Genomic DNA, 21,229 nt, shown 5'->3' with positions numbered 1-21,229 from the left:
TGACAGATGGGCTAATATTATCCTATTATTTGGTTTGAACAGCTATGTGCTCTGAAGTTTCTATATCCAATGTATCCTGATATCTGTTGTGTATCTGTTTCAATTCAGATTTGTTCCTTGGCTGCATTGTGGTCATGTATACTTTCATCCTCTTCCTTCTGCTTTATCCCATCACAGCTCTTGAAGAATTCTTTGAGGTAAGTGTATATCCTTTGCAATAAAGTGACTGTAATCTAGAAGCAGGTTTTATGTCATCTACAACTAGAAAAACTCTAAGACATTGAACTAGCTTGGTGTAACCTGTGAAAAAGGTTTGTTAACCTAATTGCTATAAAGTATTCTTAAATAAAGGTAGATCCAGTAAATATTGGATAGTGGACACTGGTAAACCTACGTTAAATAGACAAGAAGAAACAGCAGTCTAATTTAAATGTTGCACTTGGGTAAAAGAAAAAAGGAGGGAGTGTACTTGCAGCACTAAGTGAAAACTGTTTGCATCTTCCTTGTTTTCTAGCTTGTATGTGTGCCATTTGAGTGGCGGATTACCATGCTGTTAATAATTGCTGCCAATCTTGCTTTGGCCCTCCTTCTTGAAGTGAGTTAAACTTAAAAATTTACATTTTTTATTGTCACTGTTTCGGTTTCAGTTTTTAGTTGAAGCCTCAGTTCTGTATGTGTTCTGTTTTATTTTTATTTTTGTTTTTTTTTTGTTTTCTTCACTCAAGGTAGGAAAGGAAAGGTTTTGCTTGTGTTATGTTATAACCCCATACTCTTTTTGCCATCCCTGTCCCCCACCCCTCCCTTTCCCACCTCTTGTTGACAGAGCTGTCTTTGTAACTCCGGCCAACTGTGGCTGCGCCTTGTCTACAGTGAGAAGCGAGAGGACATTAGAGTGGCTGCCCCTTACCCCCAGGTATCTGTCACTAGGGCTGATTTTTCTGTAGCCCTTATGACTTCAGTACCCCTTGTACTTCTTGCAGAAGTGCCTAAAAGTAATTGTTTGCCCAATTTAGCTCAGGACCTGCTTCCCATTAAAAGGCCTAAGGGGAGAAAATAAAAGAATGCTTTAGAAATGGGGGATATACACATCTTTATCCCAAAATCATGTTTTATGAAAATTTGTACAAGCAGAGCTGGGTATAAAATTGCATGAATTCTTATGTTATCTCCAAAACAGTTCATTGTCAGTATGCCTTACAGTGCAATTCAAAGTATTTGTTTTGTGTCATTTCATATCATGATGACTGTGCTGATATTTATCTAATATTTATGTTGAGATTTTTATAATAGTATCAGTGTAATTTTTATAATTACTAGTAATGATTAAATACTTACTTACAAATATGTGCACTGCTCATAGCAAATAGTCTTTGAGTTTGTGAAGAAGACCGCTGAAAAAATGTGTGACACAGGCAGGAGGGCAATGCAGGTTTTTTCATTTTATTTGATATTTATGTTTTCTGGGGTAAAGGCGGCGTTTGGAAGCTTCCCTAGCTTTGAAAAGAATTCAGGAGCAAGTTACTGTTAAGCTTTCTTCCCATCTTCAGGAGATTGTAATTGAAAGAGGTAGCAAAAAATAATATGCCAACTTTCAGTTTTCCGTGATGCTACAGGCATGACTTTGACAAACATATTGGCGTGGAATACTAATAAACGTATACAATTATTCTGATGACTTTCATATTTATGTTGTTGCGATATGCCACTTGAACTCTAATAAAATGTATTTTTATACCATTAACACTTACAAATACTCAAACTGCATATCATATATTTGTGTACATTGTAGATATTTTTATTTCTGTTTATAACAATTGCTCTTTTGCTATAGAAGCGTCTAAAATAACATAGCATTAATTTCACGTACAGATTTGAATCAAATTCTTTCATAGTCAGTTGTAGCAATTAAATATCGTGTGTTCTGTTGTTGGAATTGCCAAATGGAGTTGTTTTAACCGTTTTACTATTTTGTGACAGATTATGCCCATGTTGTTGTTTGTTTACTTGTTTACTTTATTCACATTGCTGTTTGTGGTCCATTTCTCATTTGAAGTGGCAAATCTCTCATTCTGCTTGCTGTTACACTTCGAATTGTGAGTATTTTGTGGTTATTTGGCATAAGGGTTCAATTTCTGTGGTTTATTTCTTGTTTTGATAAAGTTTATTTTGGCTCACATCTTGTGTTCTTTGTTTACACAACACCATTTGGAGGTGCCATGTGACCACGATTGTCTTGGTAGTTGACATCCTGGACATGATGTTCAGAGCCGCATTATTCTTTGATGGATATGCAATGAACAGTATCTCTGTAGCATAGTTACTTTCTAAATCAAATAGGTTAGTGTTTTGGGTTTCAAATTAATTTTGCTTATCCCTTACAATTAATGTCTTGATTTTGGCTGCTAATTTCAAATTTTAACTCCTGGTTTTGACCCTTGCTTTGTCTGACTGTGGCTCTCTTTTGCATTTTCCATCTCTTGACATCTGTTCCAGAAAGCTGGATTAGTATGAAATTTGGTTAAAATAGTTTGGGATGCATGGGAATTGGTCTAACTCCATTCCAGAAAACCTGGATTTAGCTAAGCCTGTGTTTCTGGAACAGATTAAACCAGAATTACATGATTCATGGGACCGAAGATACAGATAACTTGTTAATCCTGCTTTGTTGAAAGGGTTCAGGATTTTCCTGTTCCAGAAAGAGAGATTTGATGAAATCCATCTCAGTCACAGGGGTAGCAGCCAGTGCTCTGAAATGTACAGGCAAAAGAGCAAATTTAACATGAAGGATTAACGCTTTACAGCCGAAGTAATTACGGAGCAGAGCATCAAATCATAGGAAATTCTGCTGCTATTTAATGAGCAGAAAAAGCTGACAAAATATTGAAAACGTCTACAACTACAACAATATCATGTAGTTGAAAACAATGACCAAATAGATTTGCTATTATTATTGTGTTTGTGTTTTTTTTTCTTGGGGGGTTAATAATTTTTACTAGTACTGTTATTATGTTAGATAAGTACAGTTCAGTTTTATATTTGCTGGGTGTTTTTGAATTGATTCTAATAAGTTTAATTCATTTTTTTCGCATCACATAAGCACAGTCATTGCAGCAGTGATGCGTGTGAACTTTTGGTATAAACATGGCAGAGACTGGCAGGGTCGGTTTCTATCAACAGATACATTTTTGTTAAAGGCAATTCTTAACATCAGTTAGTGTTTCTAATTTTCAAGTAGTTGCAACTTGTTTGGTACAACTTGATTTTGTGTATTTGTTTTATGCATTAGTAGGGCATTTTAGTTTAAGTATTTTCATTCATTTTGACTTAACATAACAATTAAACAGTTAAAGAAAAAAGGAGAAAAAATAATAAGCATACATTGAAGAATGTATAAAGAATATATAAATTTATATTTATTAAATATATAATTTTTATATAATATATTAAATGTATAAAGAAGACAGAATACATGTGTGTAAATGAGAGGGAGGTCAGTGGAATGGTGATGCAGGGAGTAGAGTTGGCGAAGGTGGATGAGTTTTAATACTTGGGATCAACAGTATAGAGTAATGGGGATTGTGGAAGAGAGGTGAAAAGGAGAGGGCAGGCAGGATGGAATGGGTGGAGAAGAGTGTCAGGAGTAATTTATGACAGATGGGTATCAGCAAGAGTGAAAGGGAAGGTCTGCAGGACGGTAGTGAGACCAGTTATGTTATATGGGTTGGAGACGGTGGCACTGACCAGAAAGCAGGAGACAGAGCTGCAGGTGGCAGAGTTAAAGATGCTAAGATTTGCACTGAATGTGACGAGGATGAACAGGATTAGAAATGAGTACATTTAGAGTAGTGGTTCTCAACCTGTGGGGCAGGCCCCCCTAGGGGGGGCGCAAAGTAACAAAAAGGGGGCGAAAATGTGAAAAAAAGAAAACAAGAATCAAAAATCTGAAAAAAACATCTGTTGAAACCAAAACAAATTAACTCTACATTCTGACACTAGAATAATAAATAAAGAGTTAGATAAATGTCGATAAAAGTTAAGTAGGTATAATAAAATATGCATCTACATTTCAAAAAAATGTTAGGGGGGGCGCGATTAAAACTGTTATGAAAACTTGGGTTGCAAATACTTTAAAGGCTGAGAAACGATGCATTAGAGGGTCAGCTCAAGTTGGACGGTTGGGAGACAGAGTCAGAGAGGCGAGATTGTCTTGGTTTGGACATGTGCAGAGGGGGAGATGCTGGGTATCTTGGGAGAAGGATGCTAAGGATAGAGCTGCCAGGAAAGAGGAAAAGATGAAGGCCTAAGAGAAAGTTTATGGATGTGGTGAGAGAAGTCATGCATGTGGTGGGTGTGACAGAACAAGATGCAGAAGATATGGAAAAAGATGATCCGCTGTGGCAACCCCTAACGGGAATAGCCGAAAGAAGAAGATTGTACATTGAAACAAATTCCAAGAATCCAACCATGCAGAGCACATTCATGCATAGCAACGTACAGTCTGCTAATCTGCTCAGTCAGACAGCAACTGACTGCTCTTTTTGTATTATGTCGCACACATTTTTTTTCTAGTTTATTAAGAAATATGTCCACATTTATCAGAAAAGGACTCTGATGTTTAAATTATCAATACATTGAGGATTCTGAGTAGGCGGCACGGTGGCGCAGTGGTAGCGCTGCTGCCTCGCAGTTAGGAGACCTGGGTTCGCTTCCCGGGTCCTCCCTGCGTGGGTTTGCATGTTCTCCCGTGTCTGCGTGGGTTTCCTCCGGGCACTCCGGTTTCCTCCCACAATCCAAAGACATGCAGGTTAGGTGGATTGGCGATTCTAAATTGGCCCTAGTGTGTGCTTGGTGTGTGGGTGTGTTTGTGTGTGTCCTGCGGTGGGTTGGCACCCTGCCCAGGATTGGTTCCTGCCTTGTGCCCTGTGTTGGCTGGGATTGGCTCCGGCAGACCCCCGTGACCCTGTGTTCGGATTCAGCGGGTTAGACAATGGATGGATGGATGGATGGATTCTGAGTCCATGTCAGTGGCTTTTGTTGTAAGAACATGTGGTATGTTGTTACATTTTTACAAATCCTAATTTGTAGGCTTCATGTCAGCACAGATTCTGGTGTAAGGGTTTCAGAAGTTACACTTACTCCAGTACTGGCAGATATTGAAGGGTGTCATGGAGTGGTGTTGGTGTTGTTTGTTCTGTTTTTTGGATTGATTCAAGCCTTTATGGGGGTACTTGTGTCTGTGGAAGCTCTGTGTGTGATTCTCAGTGGTATTACTTTCATAGGGAGCTGTGGCGAGACAGTTGAGCATTGTGTTAGTTGCTTTTATCTTTTTTATTTCAGTTTTGTGGTCGCTGTTTAAATGTTACAAGATAAAGCATTCTCAAGAGTTTGTGGTGAAAAAAAAAATCAACATTTCTTTCCTGTGGGAATCTAGGCTTTCAGATAAAGACATGCCCCACTTTTGAAACAAACATTATGTTGTAATTGTGTCTGCCTCATCTGACTTTTAAAAATCCATGTGGTTAATTTTAGTGTAGCACACCATAAAACATTCAAATTGCGTTCTGAGAGTTGTAGCCAGTTTTGCTGTTTGTTGTGGAGATCAGTGATAAAAAGATTGTGCTGTGCTGCACTTATCGCCAGACCCTGAACAAGCTGTTATTCTACCTGAACCCAGCTGGTAAAATTGTAAATTTTAGACTTTGGAATAATTCTCAGCATTAATGCAGATTCCTATTTATAGATGATTTCCTACTGCCTTCCACCCACATACTGCTACCTGTCCTTTTTGCAGCTTCACTTTCAATTTAAATTTGATCCAGCACTTTTCTGTTTGGTGAACTCCTCCACCAAGGAATACTTTTTCTTTTCCCTTTTATGATACTCACTGCAGAACTAACTGTTTCCCAATTGCTTTCCTTCTCTGTCACAAATGCTTCACTTGCCATTGCTTTGCTGTTAGATGATAGATAAAATCTCATAATCGAGGTTCAAGGTTTTAATTTCAGTGCCCATGAATACAAAATGTGTCCGAGGCACTTTAACACTAGAATTACCAGAGCCTACAAAAAAACTCGTAGACTCGTCCCACCTTAAACTGCCTCACACCTCTCCGTCACATCTTTTGTCTTCTAAATTTGTGGCTAAGCAGCAAACAGCAAGCAGCCTACTATCACATCTCCCACCGTCGCACAGTTTTCTCAGCTCAAGTCTGTTTACCTGCGTGTCAGTTGCTTGGAGTTGTATAGAGTGAGAAGTCAAGCAAAATGACACCTTTTATAAATACTATATCGTTATTTGGAACACTCGCATTTCATGTGTGTTCTGTGTCTACATAGATCTATGTACACACATTGTTAAAAAAGAATTGTTTTTCATGTTTTAGTCATAATTAACAAAATGTAGACATGAAGTTTATCATATGTGAAGCCTGAAGTCCAAATATTAAAGAAACAGTTTCACAAAAGGTACAAATATAATAGAACAAGAGCCCTTTTATTCAAAAATATAACTACAGAAAAACAACCCGCAGTGGAGTGGTGTGGTGGCACAGCTCTTGACTGGTAGTCTGAACTTCATGGGTTCGATTCCAGATGAGTCCATTTTGAAAAGTGAGCTGCACATATTATTAGTATTTAAAAAAAATAAATAAAAGCATACATTTGATTCCAGTCTGTAACAGCTGGTGTAATTTATGATACTTGTAAAGGTTACCTTTTTTTTTTTTATTCTGTTATTCTCTCAGCCGTGTTCACCAGGCATTAGAAACTGCAGTTTAAACACACACGCTATAACAGAGGCAAACTCAAATCATGATGACTGTTCTACATCGGATCAAGAATGCACTTTTGCCATCGCTGTACTTTGTATATGTACATGGGAAGCTCTGCACTCATGACTTTACGCTGTAGGAAGTAAGTAAATAAATAATATCTAAATAGTAATAACAGTAATTGTATTGTTATATAGCAGCTTCCCTGTCTGCCTATCATATAGTGCCTTTCCTTCCTATCTATCTATATATCTATCCCCTTAGCTTTTTTTTTATATATCTATTATATAGTGCCATATGGAGTGCCAAACAGGCAATTGCAATGAATTTAGGAATATATAAAGTCATTTCTGAATATATAAAGTCAAAACTTGAATATATAAAGTAATTTCTGAATACAGTAATCCCTCCTCGATCGCGGGGTTTGTGTTCCAGATCCAACCGCGATAGGTGAAAATCCGCAAGTAGAAACCATATGTTTGTATGGTTATTTTTATATATTTTAAGCCCTTATAAACTCTCCCACACTGTTTATAAATATTCCCCGCAGAGTTATACAGCATAATCCCTTTGTATTCTCTTAGATATTAGGTAAGATTCATTGAAATTACATATATAAACACACTGTTTATATACAGTAAAACCTAAATATTATTTTAAAGATATCGAGTGTCTCCGATATCACATATGTTTACAGCCAATTACGACTGACAGGCCACCAGCAATAAATACGTACAATGCAAGGAAAATTGTATACAGTAAATGTGTGTACAGTGACACTAAACGTACGTACATGTACTAAGTACTGTAAGTAGAAAATTAATTATGGTTACTCGCCAACAATGACACGATGACTTGTCTGATAACAATGAGTTTAATTTTACTGCACAACAAAGGAGAGCGTTACAGCTCTTCCAAAGGAGCCACTTCAGGCGATTGTGTAGCACTGCCGTTCTTCTTCTGGCAGTCTTCAATCCAAATCCCTAAAGCAGATTCCATCCAGACTACTGCCTTATTACATCCACCTACAACTCGTTTTGCACCCTGGTTAAAAGGACACTGCGGCCGTATATCTTATATTCCTTTTCTACTTTTTAAATAAAAAGAATCGTAGCCTTCAACAAATCCAAAACATTTACCTTTTCGGCAATCGTTAACATCTTCCGTTTGTGCTTGGGCACGGCCCCTGAAGCAGTAGCAGATCGTTTTGGAGCCATAATGAAGGGCTTGACTATGCACAAAGATAAACACAAAAGAGCACAACTCTTTACACAGCGAAACACGTTGATGCTGAATGAGCGAGACGAGACTTCCTGGTTAACACTGCATTCAGCAGGCAGGAACTTAACTGCGTGCTCAGATTGGTTAGCTTCTCAGTCATCCACCAAAAGTGTCCCTTGTATGAAATCAACTGGGCAAACCAACTGAGGAAGTATGTACAGGAAGTAAAGAGACACATTGTCCGCAAAACCCGCGAAGCCATGAAAAATTCGCATTATATATTTAGTTATGCTTTCATATAAAATCCGCGATAGAGTAAAGCTGTGAAAGTCGAAGCGCGATATAGCGAGGGATTACTGTATATAAAGTCGTCATCAGAATATATAAAGTCATTCCTGAATATATAAAGTCAGAGTTAGAATATATAAAGTCACTCCTGAATATATATAACGTCAAAACCTGATTGTATAAAGTCAGCGTTGGAATATATAAACTCATTTTTGATTTTATAAAAATGTTGATTTTTGATTATATAAAGTCATTCCCGAATATATAAAATTTCTGTGCTTGTCATTTCACTCGTACTAGTGAAAGGTAAACTTCGAAAGAAGCCACTCATGAGTCGATCGGGCTTGTGAGGTTCGTCCAAAAATGCGCCCATACAAAAAGAATAAATAAATATAGTGTTCAAAATGCCGTGCACATACATCATTTTGAATAAATTACCTGAACAGTGTTTTTTTTTAATATTTTTCTGAAGATGTTTTTGTTAACTTAGTTCATTACGTTGTATTAGCAACTCATTGAGTTTACTAAAAATGTTAAAAAGTTAAAAAGGATAACTAAACAGGATTAAAAGCTTGTTAATACAGAAAAGCAACGAGTGATGTTCTAAATACCTCCCAGGGTTGTAGCTGTGTAAGACTGTTCAGGAATGACTTCTAAAGTTGGGAGCAAAATGACCAAAAAAATAAAGGCACAAGTTCAAAACCTTTCCTAACTGTACATGATGTTTCTTATTCTGTTGTTTACATCCCTTATTGCTCTCTGCAGATTTAATTCCCATCTACTCCAAAGTGCTGACAATTGCCAAAAACTTCCCTGCAATGTGGATCAAATCATTGCTATTGATGCTGGCCCTGTGGACTATTCAACATGTGTCTGGCAAGCAATACAAAGTACCATTTGTATTTCACAACTGCCTTTGCCAGGGAATTGGCCCATTTAAAAAAATAGAACATTTATAATCTTAAGTCACGCCTCTCATATTTAAAGAACACAGCTATAGTTCAATTATCCGCTTCAGGAAACTGCTGAATTTAAGGTCAAGCATACATGAACATAATACTATGTGTCTGGTGCAGTTTGCAAGAGTATTTAAATTATACAGTAGATGTGTATCGTACTATATGTCTGGTGTTAATAATCCAGTAAATTATTGCCTCTTAAACTTAGAAGACAGGGATTATTCACCTCCACTTTTGGATATCAATACTAAACTGGGTCTCTAACAAATACAAATCTTGTGATTAAAAAAAAAAGTTTCTTTCCAACCTCATGCCAACTTTCAAAGACTGAACTTGCGGTGGCATTGAATTCTAGAGATAAAGATTGATTGTGATAATAGGATGGTGTGCGTCCTGAGCATTTATCTGCCTTTCAAAATGAATTTTACAACCCACTTTTCCAGAACTTAAATGCTGTCATAACCTGCATAAATGTAAATCACTCTTTTAATTTGTTAAAGATAATATTTGTTTGAAAATAAGGAGAAAACCTCAAACATCTTTAAACTACTGCATGATTTCTGAGAAAACATCTTGCTTAGTGCTTACAAAGTGTTATTCCCAAATTAATTTACACTGATCAGACCAGTTCTATTCAGTCTTATGTATGGACAACATCCGCCACCTCAATAGTATTGCTGAATGTCCAACTTTACCATCTCTAGCTGCCTGTCTCTCACTAGATGCAGAGGAGACCTTTGATCAGATACAATTGGTAATTGTTTGGCAGGTTGTAGGTTTTATGGTGTTCAGGATGGAATTATATTTTTCAGTTCTGATATCTACCAACCCTTTCACATTTACAGTATGAGGGTACCACCCTCTCTTCACTTTAAACTTCCTTTGGATCTTCAAAAATCACATATGATTGCACACATTATTATACATATGGTCCCTGACAGAGTTACATGCTGGTCATATTCTGCCTCTTCTTGGTTGAACTTCCTTAGATCCAAATCCTTAATTTATTTGTTTCCTGTGGCTTTGTGTCTAGTTATTGTTGTAATTAGGAGTCCCAAAAGCACTTCCAAAAATGCCCCGCAGAGGAGAAAATCCCATCAAAACCCCCTGCTAGACACAAAAAGGTTCTTGTAGAATCTTTGTGAACTGTTGAGTACAAAGTTTAAAAGGATGTGCCCAAAACAATCCAATGCAACTAGAGGCCCAACATAATAAGCCAAAAAAGTCATAAACATAGTATTTAGTCAAAAAATCCAGAATATCAAATAAGAACTGTAGAACTCGCCACTCCCTAGTACATTTAAAATGAATCACCAGGAACTGTGCGACACCTTCCAGATTTATAAAATGAAGGGCAGTTCCTGGTGATGATTGGTAGGTGGCTTCCACATCTTGAGGGACCACTCACAAAACACATGAAACATGACACAGGCAAAGAAAATACAGCAGATAATCAACAAAAGTAACATTAACATAAAGAATTAAAAGGACTTGAAACAAGACTTTAAACCCCACCCAGGGAAGCAACCTTGGCTGAAAAATTGCAGTTAATAAATAAATTATTCCAAATCCTCCTTTCTCCTCTTAAATTGACCGTACTAGCAGTATTCTTTTCCATCACCCATTCTGTTCCATTGACAGATTCTTTTAGATTCCCTGACAAACATGTTTCTACGTTAATAAAGGTCATTGTTGTTGTCTCCACTTACTGGTACAGACTGTAAAGGTAATCTCTTTCCTCTTGAGAGGGAGGGGTAAAGTGACCAAATTTATATTTTCTCTGTCCAAATCCTTTGGCCAATAGGGCATTATGGTGCAGAGTAACCTTTGATTCAAAACCAATCCCAAACAGTTATTTCTCAGACCAATGGGTGCACACACTGCCTTTTCCTACCTGCCCTTAAGTAATGGATACCATTTGTTTAGCTGAAATTTGTCAGCTACTGTAGGGTTATGGCCTTAATGCAGGGGTTGGTTAGTTAGTCATCAAAACATCTCTGTTCTCGTCAATGAAATCCTGAAACACTAATTTTATATTTACTCTGTTTATTTACTCTATTTACAACTGTCTGTTGATATACTCCACTGCACAAGTAATAATAAAAAACAACAGTAGTCACAAGTGTAGAAAATGTACTGCATATAAATAAACTTCAAGGAGCAGATCTGAGGGTGGGTGGGACAAAGAAACCATTGAAGGGATGGAAGATGACCTTCACAATGCTGTAGGCTTTGCTGAAGCAACACTTTATAAAGTGTCTTTAATGAAAGGCAGAGGAGTTCCAATTAACATTTCAGCTGTGTGCACTATCTTTTCTAGGACAATAGGGTCAGAGACACTGCCATTTCAAACCAGATAGAGATGCAGCTGGTCTGAATGCTCTCGATGGTACCCATGTAGAATGTAGTGAGAATGGGATGAGGTAGACTTTCCTTCTTCAGTTACCAAAGTAAGTGCTGCTGCACCTTCTTGTCTCTGGAGGACGTGTTAATTGATGAATTACGGTCAGCTGCCAGCTACACACAAAGGAATTTGGTGTGCTTGACCAATTCTACCATGTGGACCTTAATGAAGTAAACAATCATCAGTTTTGTCATGTCCACATTAAGAGAAAGATAGCTTTACTTGCACCAATCCACTAATAATTATGTCTCCACTCTGTAAGTTGACTCTTCCCCATTGTTGAAAAGACCCGCCACCCTTGTGTCATCCAAAATCTTAATGATTGTTTTAGTGCTGTATGAAGCTGTACAGTAATGAGTCAGCAGAATAAACAGAAGTGGACTGGGAGTCACCAGTGCTTAGTCTGATGGTACTGGAAGTTGTGTTTCTGACACAGACTGTCTTTGGATCTCTCTGTCGGGAATTTTAGGATCCAGTTGCGTAGGGAAGTGTTGTAGCCCAGCAGACTCAACTTCCCTATGCGCTTCTAAGGGATGGTGATCTGAACTGAAGTCAATGAGAAGCATTCCAGCATAAGTGTCTCTTGGATCTAGTGATGTAGATGTTATGGCATCTTCAGTGGAATTGTTTGGGCGACAGGCAAACTGGAGAGAGTCTTTCAATTAGCCCAAGACTACTTCTTCTTTCGACTGCTCTCTTTAGGGGTTGCCACAGCGGATCATCTTCTTCCATATCTTTTTGTCCTCTGTATCTTGTTCTGTTACACCCATCACCTGCATGTCTTCTCTCACTACATCCATAAACCCCCTCTTAGGCCTTCCTCTTTTCCTCTTAACTTTAGCATCCTTTTCCAAATATACCCAGCATCTCTCCTCTGCACATATCCAAACCAACAAAATCTCTCCTCTCTGACTTTGTCTCCCAACCGTCCAACTTGAGCAGACCCTCTAATGTACTCATTTCTAATTATATCCAACCTCTCAAAATACTTCATGATGACAGGTGTGCATGCTATAGGGTGATGGTCATTGAGGCAAGAGACAGGATGTCTTTGGAATGTGTACGATAGTGGTGAGTTTGAAGCACTTGGCGATGACTATTTGCCTCAGGCAAATGTTGAAGATGTCTGTAAAGATATCCATCGGCTGGTTTGCACATTTTTCTGAGCACTCGGTCGGGCAGCTTTGTGTGGGTTTACTTTCAACATAGTTTTTCTCACATCAGAAGTGAAAAGCCACTGTACATGTTCTTCCTGAGGAGGGGTGGACTTCCTCACATTCAGGAAATCACACTGTACTTAGTTATTATTTAAATCATCTGGAAAGGGTGCATCACCATTGCAGATAGCTGTTGTGGTCTTATAGTCTGTGCTGGCTTGGATACCCTGCCATATGTGTCATGTGTCCTGAAAGTGGTTTTGGATTTTTCTTGCCATACCCCCGTTTGGCTGCTTTGATGCCGTGAGATGTGTTTGCAATTGCTGTCCATGATGGATACCTTGTCACCTGATCTAAAAGCAGCATTACAAGCTTTTAACATTGCAGATACCTCCAGTGTCACTCACAGTTTCTGAATTGCACATGTTCTTATCGTCTTTGAAGCAGTGATATTATTTGTGCACTTGTTAATGTAGCCAGTGTCTTGGGATGCCTGCTCCACTAGTTTGATCTGATGGACATAGGTGGCAGCTGCTTTAAACATGGCCAGTCATGCAGAGCTGAAACAGCGCTGACTGGTCACACCCTGACTTGTTTGAGAGATGATTTAAGCAGCGTTCGGTATGTAGGCAGTAGTATAACAGAAACATGATCAGAAGAGCCATGATGTGTGTGGGGTATGACTTTGGACGCATTGCAAGAGTTTGTAAACACAGCGTCCAGTTTATTCTCTACCCTGGTTGGAAAATTTACATATTGATAAAAGTTGTGAAGATCTGTCTTCCAAGTTCATGTGAATAACATCTCCAGTCACATTAATAAAGTCATCAGAATGTGTGGTTTGCAGATCTGTAACAGTTATGTAAAGTACAGTTGTGCTTCAAAGTTTGTGAACTCTTTAGAATTTTCTATATTTCTACATAAACATGACCTAAAACATCATCAGATTTTCACTCAAGTCCTAAAAGTAGATAAAGAGAAACCAGTTAAACAAATGAGACAAAAATATTATACTTGGTCATTTATTTATTGAGAAAAATGATTGAATATTACATATTTGTGAGTGGCAAAAGTATGTGAACCTCTAGGATTAGCAGTTAGTTTGAAGGTGAAATTAGAGTCAGGTGTTTTCAATCAATGGGATGACAATCAGGTGTGAGTGGGGCACCCTGTGTTATTTAAAGAACAGGGATCTATCAAAGTCTGCCCTTCACAACACATGTTTGTGGAAGTGTATCATGGCGCGAACAAAGGAGATTTCTGAGAGCCTCAGAAAAAGAGTTGTTGATGCTCATCAGGCTGGAAAATGTTGCAAAACCATCTCTAAAGAGTTTGGACTCCACCAATCCATAGTCAGACAGATTGTGTACAAATGGAGAAAATTCAAGACCATTGTTACCCTCCCCAGGAGTGATCGACCAACAAAGATCACTCCAAGGGCAAGGCATGTAATAGTCAGCGAGGACACAAAGGACCCCAGGGTAACTTCTAAGCAACTGAAGGCCTCTCTCACATTGGCTAATGTTCATGTTCATGAGTCCACCATCAGGAGAACACTGAACAACAATGGTGTGCATGGCAGGGTTGCAAGGAGAAAGCCACTGCTCTCCAAAAAAACATTGCTGCTCACCTGCAGTTTGCTAAAGATCACACGGACAAACCAGAAGGTCTATTGGAAGAATGTTTTGTGGATGGATGAGACCAAAATAGAACATTTTGGTTTAAATGAAAAGCGTTATGTTTGGAGAAAGGAAAACACTGCATTCCAGCATAAGAACCTTATCCCATCTGTGAAACATGGTGGTGGTAGTATCATGGTTTGGGCCTGTTTTGCTGCATCTGGGCCAGGATGGCTTGCCTTCATTGATGGAACAATGAATTCTGAATTATATTAGAGAATTCTAAAGGAAAATTAACTGAATCTCAAGAGAAGGTGGGTCATGCAGCAAGACAACGACCCTAAGCACACAAGTCGTTCTACCAAAGAATGGTTAAAGAAGAATAAAGTTAATGTTTTGGAATGGCAAAGTCAAAGTCCTGACCTTAATCCAATCGAAATGTTGTGGAAGGACCTGAAGCGAGCAGTTCATGTGAGGAAACCCACCAACATCCCAGAGTTGAAGCTGTTCTGTATGAGGAATGGGCTAAAATTCCTCCAAGCCGGTGTGCAGGAATGATCAAAAGTTACCGGAAATGTTTAGTTGCAGTTATTGCTGCAAAGGGGGGTCACACCAGATACTGAAAGCAAAGGTTCACATACTTTTGCCACTCACAAATATGTAATATTCGATCATTTTCCTTAATAAATAAATGACCAAGTATAATATTTTTGTCTCATTTGTTTAACTGGTTTCTCTTTATCTACTTTTAGGACTTGAATGAAAATGTGATGTTTTAGGTCATATTTATGCAGAAATATAGAAAATTCTAATGGGTTCACAAACTTTCAAGCACAACTGTACATTCAGCACTTCTTTAAAATTAACTCCTAGAGGGATGTAAATGGTTTGAATAAAAATGTTGGTAAACTCCCGTGGCAAGTAAAAAAGACTGCACTTTACAATTAGACATTCCAGCACTGGCTTGACTCTACTGCAGCATTTATGCACCATTTGTTAAACACATAAACATGCAGACCAACTCCATGCACTTTACCTGTTGCTGAAGCAACTCTTTCTGCTTGGAAAGTGGTCAGTCCATCCAACTGAGTGGCTGCATCAAGAGTGATATTCTGCAGCCATGTTTCGGTGAAGATAAAAATGGAACTGCCCCTCATGGCTATGGCTGTACTGTGGCAAGTATTGGTATTAAAGCATTAGGAGTGATCTTAGAACCAAAACAGTCCTAGAGATATACAGAAATTCCTTTGATAATGAAATAGATGCATTTTAGTTCATTATAAGAAACGTAGTTAACACAGGAGGGATACACTCACCTAAAGGATTATTAGGAACACCTGTTCAATTTGTCATTAATGCAATTATCTAATCAACCAATCACATGGCAGTTGCTTCAATGCATTTAGGGATGTGGTCCTGGTCAAGACAATCTCCTGAACTCCAAACTGAATGTCAGAATGGGAAAGAAAGGTGATTTAAGCAATTTTGAGAGTGGCATGGTTGTTGGTGCCAGACGGGCCGGTCTGAGTATTTCACAATCTGCTCAGTTACTGGGATTTTCATGCACAACCATTTCTAGGGTTTACAAAGAATGGTGTGAAAAGGGAAAAACATCCAGTATGCGGCAGTCCTGTGGGCTAAAATGCTTTGTTGATGCTAGAGGTCAGAGGAGAATGGGCTGACTGATTAAAGCTGATAGAAGAGCAACTTTGACTGAAATAACCACTCGTTACAACCGAGGTATGCAGCAAAGCATTTGTGAAGCCACAACACGCACAACCTTGATGCGGATGGGCTACAACAGCAGAAGACCCCACCGGGTACCACTCATCTCCACTACAAATAGGAAAAAGAGGCTACAATTTGCACGAGCTCACCAAAATTGGACAGTTGGAAGACTGGAAAAATGTTGCCTGGTCTGATGAGTCTCGATTTCTGTTGAGACATTCAAATGGTAGAGTCAGAATTTGGCGTAAACAGAATGAGAACATGGATCCATCATGCCTTGTTACCACTGTGCAGGCTGGAGGTGGTGGTGTAATGGTGTGGGGATGTTTTCTTGGCACACTTTAGGCCCCTTAGTGCCAATTGGGCATCGTTTAAATGCCACGGGCTACCTGAGCATTGTTTCTGACCATGTCCATCGCTTCATGACCACCATGTACCCATCCTCTGATGGCTACTTCCAGCAGGATAATGCACCATGTCACAAAGCTCGAATCATTTCAAATTTGTTTCTTGAACATGACAATGAGTTCACTGTACTAAAATGGCCCCCACAGTCACCAGATCTCAACCCAATAGAGCATCTTTGGATGTGGTGAAACGGGAGCTTCGTGCCCTGGATGTGCATCCCACAAATCTCCATCAACTGCAAGATGCTATCCTATCAATATGGGCCAACATTTCTAAAGAATGCTTTCAGCACCTTGTTGAATCAATGCCACGTAGAATTAAGGCAGTTCTGAAGGCGAAAGGGGGTCAAACACCGTATTAGTATGGTGTTCCTAATAATCCTTTAGGTGAGTGTATGTGGCTGTGCATTCTAATGCCTGGCGGGATGTTAGGTTTGATGGCTGATGTTACTCTGCCTAAACACTGTCTGTGATAATCTTTGCTGTAAAGACTGGTAATTGAATTTGTGTGATGTGCCGTAGCACATTTTATATGCACTCTTTGTTGTGAAGGAGCTTCAGTCTCATAGGATCTCTTAACCAAGGTATTACTGTCCAGAGTGCGTGTTTGGCACATATCGAAGTAAAGTGCATTTTATTAATGCCGTAATTAAAAGGTCAGAAAAGGCACAGAATTGCAAGATCCCTTTCCCATTGTTCTCTATGAATCATCAAGGTTGTAATTTCCTTGAAATTTGTTTTTTTAATGTAATGCTTCTCATATCCAGGGGATGCTGAACATTTAAGCATAGTTTTAGAATTGAAAGTAATGAGAAAATGCAGTAGAAGTCTTAAAACAGAAGAGAGCATAAATCTCTTCTAGTGAATTTGAAAAAGTTCCTGCATTCTGAATTTATAAAGCCATGTAAAGGATTGACAACCCATAATTAAAGATGTCTCCCAGCTCAGTCTGCACAAAAGCTGCAGTAAACTGTCTAAATGTTTAAATATTTAGTGTGAGTCACGGCAGGCTTGTTTGTATTTAAGCGCTTCATCATTTAAGTATTTGTAAGCTTGCTTGGGTGGATGGCAGCTACTCGGTGTTCAGGATTTGTCTCATCCCCAGCTTCCCATCCTGCACATCATCCAAAGACTGTAGGATTCAGTTGTGCTGTGGAGAAACAAACGTTTGTTCTGCTTGAGTATTGGAAACAGCTCTGGTCTGTAAAACTGCACAATAGGTTTAATTTTGATTCATTTTGTAAACACGCCACTGGTAGTCTGCCACTTCAACAGCAGAGACAGTAATAAATGTAATGTTTGTTTATGGTTCAGTGTCTTTTGATTTTTAATATATGTAAGTACTGTATATGATGAATAATACAGTATGTTTATTCTTTTATTTTATATATTGAATACACAGTGGTCACAGTTGAGAGCAGATGTTAGCTGCAGGCTTAAAGAAATGTAACTTGTCAGCAGATTCTGTGGCTTGTATATGAACATAGCAATGAAACACTGACATTCTCTTTGTTGTTGTTTGCAGCTTGAACTTGACGAAGTGTCAGCTTCCTACGGCCGACGTTTCTGCTGCTGGCGAAAGGGAAATACCCCGAAAGCAAAGTACAAAAGGCTGGCCCAGGAGTTAATGCTGGACCCAGACTGGCCTCCTCGACCCAAGAGCAGCACTAAAGCACCCCCTCCTTCGTCGGCTAGCACCCTGCCTCAAGGATGGCCTCCAGAGACTACCAACTTATGACTAGAACTGCAGTCAGTGTTTGTGAGTGGTCCCAGAGGGTCCATTGTGGAGTTGGTTAGTGGAAGGAATCTAGTCATTGGACCAAAAAAAAATGTTTTTCCACAAGCAGTATAACCAGAGTTTAATTACTGCCACACCAGAGGTAGGAGAGCACACAGCTATCTTCCAAACCTATCGAGGGGGCCAACTCTCGGCCCATATGGTCCACCAGTATTCCTATAAAGGCAATGTCTTCATTATTACATTTGTTTGTAGTAGGAGAGCCTGAGCCAGCAATGCTGTCATTGGTAATTCATAATTCATGGGGGACCTGTCGTCCAGAAAGGCCTCTTGTTGACCAGGACCGTTATATAGACTTTGCATCACTGTCCAGATAATGTTTTTAATTCTGCAGTTACATACAAGCACACCAGAGGCAGCCACATACTAAAACCACATCTGTGCCTTGTGTTGTGCTTGTACCTGTAATGACATTTGCATTTAGATAATCATACAATAGATTAAAGGAAAAAATATTATATCAAAGTCAATCAAAAGAAATGTTTTTATATTTAAATAATATATAAACTATCAAACAATCCAAACCAAATGTTACATGTCTAGATTAGGTGAACGCATTCTTTTCTCTGCTCCGATGATATTCAGTTTATACCAGACTGGCTGGGTACAGTGGGCACCAACCTGGGAAAAGCAGTACTTAGTATTTGTGAACTTTTGACACTATAGAGTGTGGCCGTCCAGCCAGTTTTAGACATTATTTTGTATTTCCGGTTCTGCTAATAATGAATGCTTTTAGTACAGAATTATCTTTTTTAATTATGAAAGAGTAGCACTTACTAAAAAACTTCCTAATTAACCTGTTATCCCCCAGATAGTTTCAGGCCTACTATAGAGTCTATGGCTGTATGGCAGTAAGTCACCCCGGCTGGTGCAGAGATTCAGTCTTACAGCAGAAAAAGAAGCTCTGATTAAAAAGTGAACCTCCCTTGAGGTCCCTGTCTAATAGAGACTCACTTATTTTAACTTTTGGACATTTTCTCCATGTCGTGAAGAAAGTGTCTATTCCCTTCCATTTTAGATATGTGTGCTTGATCCATTTAAGTTTTGTTGGTGAGGCTTCTGAAAATGGACTGACTAGAACGGCAGTTTAAGTTTAAACTGTGGTGTTTTGGGGATGAGGCATCTCAACCCATTTAGATGTTTCCATCTTACAAGGCACTTCCACGATACCTTCCAGTAAACACCAATTTTGGTGATCGTTCATTCAGAGGGAAACGTGGACTCACGCAGAACCTATTATTCGAAGAGTGCTCATTCAGGCCTCGTAGGGGACCACCGTGCCCCTGTCATGTTCTTTTCATCTGGCCGGGGGACACTATCTTTTCTAGCCTCTTGAGCTTTCATAAATGTTAGCCATGTTCTGTGGGGCACCTATAAATGCTTCTACCTCTTCTGTGGCACAACACTGCATCTCCTTCATGCCCTCTAATCGCTTATCTGCACCCAGTAACTACTTGTTGATGATCTCCATAAAGATAACCCAACAACTGCAGATTTTTTGCAGATTTCTATCCAAAGACAAGGCAGTTGAGCAGCACTGTGCACAGATGTTTGTAGAAGCAGGGGTGCGGTTCAGCCAAAGCACAACAAAGCCAGTTTGTCATGTGGGTGGTGCTTACAGAGTCATTGTTTTTAACACAGACCGCATATGGTGGTGGCACAGGGCCTGCGCCCTAAATATGACTAAAATGTAATATAGGCATGCTGATGACGCAAATGCGCAAGGTCGTGTGCACAGGTACCATCGGTTCCTGTTTGAAATGTAGACATTTAACAACTGCACACAACAACAAGTGTAGAACATTGGCTTCTTACAGGCCATTGATGCAATGCTCTTTGTTGCTTTTGAGCGGAGATGGCACCTGCAGAAATGTTCTTTGTATGGCAGAACCTACTTGGACTTGGGAAGGGGTGCATTCTCTTTATATATAGCGACTCTTTTTTTCTTTGTCTTTTGTTGAAATTAATTATTTTAAATTATTTTGTCTGCTGAGAAGCAAACGAGTATGGTTAATTATGGTACAAAGCACCTTTATAAAAAGGTGGTAGCATGCACTGAAAAGATGAAAGATTTTAATTATAAAAGAAATTCTACCAATGAAACTTGGCAACTTCAATACATTTCTGAAATTCTTTTACTGAGTGTGTGGTTATTTTCTTATTATTTTTTTTTAAATGGTTAAGTATATGACTTGAGTCGTATGTAGAGAATGCAGAGTTCTCATAGCAAAGGCCTCATCCTGGTTCAAAACAAAATACAGAAAGCATTATGTTAGCACACACTGGTAGCGCTGCTGCCTCGCAGTAAGCAGAGCAAGGATTGCTGCCCCAGTCCTCCCTTGGTGGAGTGTGCGTGTTCTCCCCGGGTTTCCTCCCACTGTCCAAAGACATGCAGGTTAGGTGAATTGGCGATGCTGAATTGACCCTACTGTGTGTGTGTGTGAGGGTGTGTGTTGTGACGAGAAACACAGAGCCAGAACAAGGTTTGGAGATCCACACCGTATACTTGATCAATTACAATTAATTCAAAAGAAGTTAATTAGCAGCACAAACAGGTCACTAATTAAGAAAAGGGTTAGAATGAAAACCTGCAGCCACTGAACTGGCGTTTGAGAACCATGTGTTAAAACCAGTCAGACAGGGTCCAGTATTTTTGCTGTGTTCCATTTGAAGTGGAAAGTTTTCAACTGGAACACCTCTCTAACTTGGATTCACAACTCTGAAATTCGGCGCTGAGCTGTCAAATCCGAGTTTGCTCAATTTAACATTATGACATCAATCCAAAATGCCGATGTACATTATGAACTTTACATATCGACACACCTCATGTGAATCAAAAAGAAACGGGCGCATTACTCACGAAAACAAATTCCTGTACC

At 39.0% G+C, this 21,229-nt stretch overlaps 1 protein-coding gene across 3 annotated transcripts in view; it reads left to right on the top strand.

The window, feature by feature from the left end:
• LOC120525115 (probable cation-transporting ATPase 13A3) overlaps positions 1-20,488 on the top strand; it is a 127,905-nt gene extending 107,417 nt beyond the window's left edge. For 2 of the 3 annotated variants that reach the window (XM_039747137.1, XM_039747136.1), the window contains 4 exons: positions 109-197; positions 515-595; positions 824-913; positions 18,078-20,488. In XM_039747137.1, the coding sequence (XP_039603071.1) occupies positions 109-197; positions 515-595; positions 824-913; positions 18,078-18,290 (473 nt within the window). In that variant the 3' untranslated portion in view covers positions 18,291-20,488. The remainder of the gene's footprint in view (positions 1-108; positions 198-514; positions 596-823; positions 914-18,077) is intronic. The other variant, XM_039747139.1, reaches the window with a different exon arrangement.
• Positions 20,489-21,229: the final 741 nt, after the last annotated feature.

The sequence above is a fragment of the Polypterus senegalus genome, chromosome 3 (genome assembly GCF_016835505.1).
Source record: "Polypterus senegalus isolate Bchr_013 chromosome 3, ASM1683550v1, whole genome shotgun sequence".
Taxonomy (NCBI): domain Eukaryota; kingdom Metazoa; phylum Chordata; class Cladistia; order Polypteriformes; family Polypteridae; genus Polypterus; species Polypterus senegalus.
The sequence above is the reverse complement of the archived record's forward strand: the minus strand, read 5'-3'. Positions and strand labels throughout refer to the sequence as shown.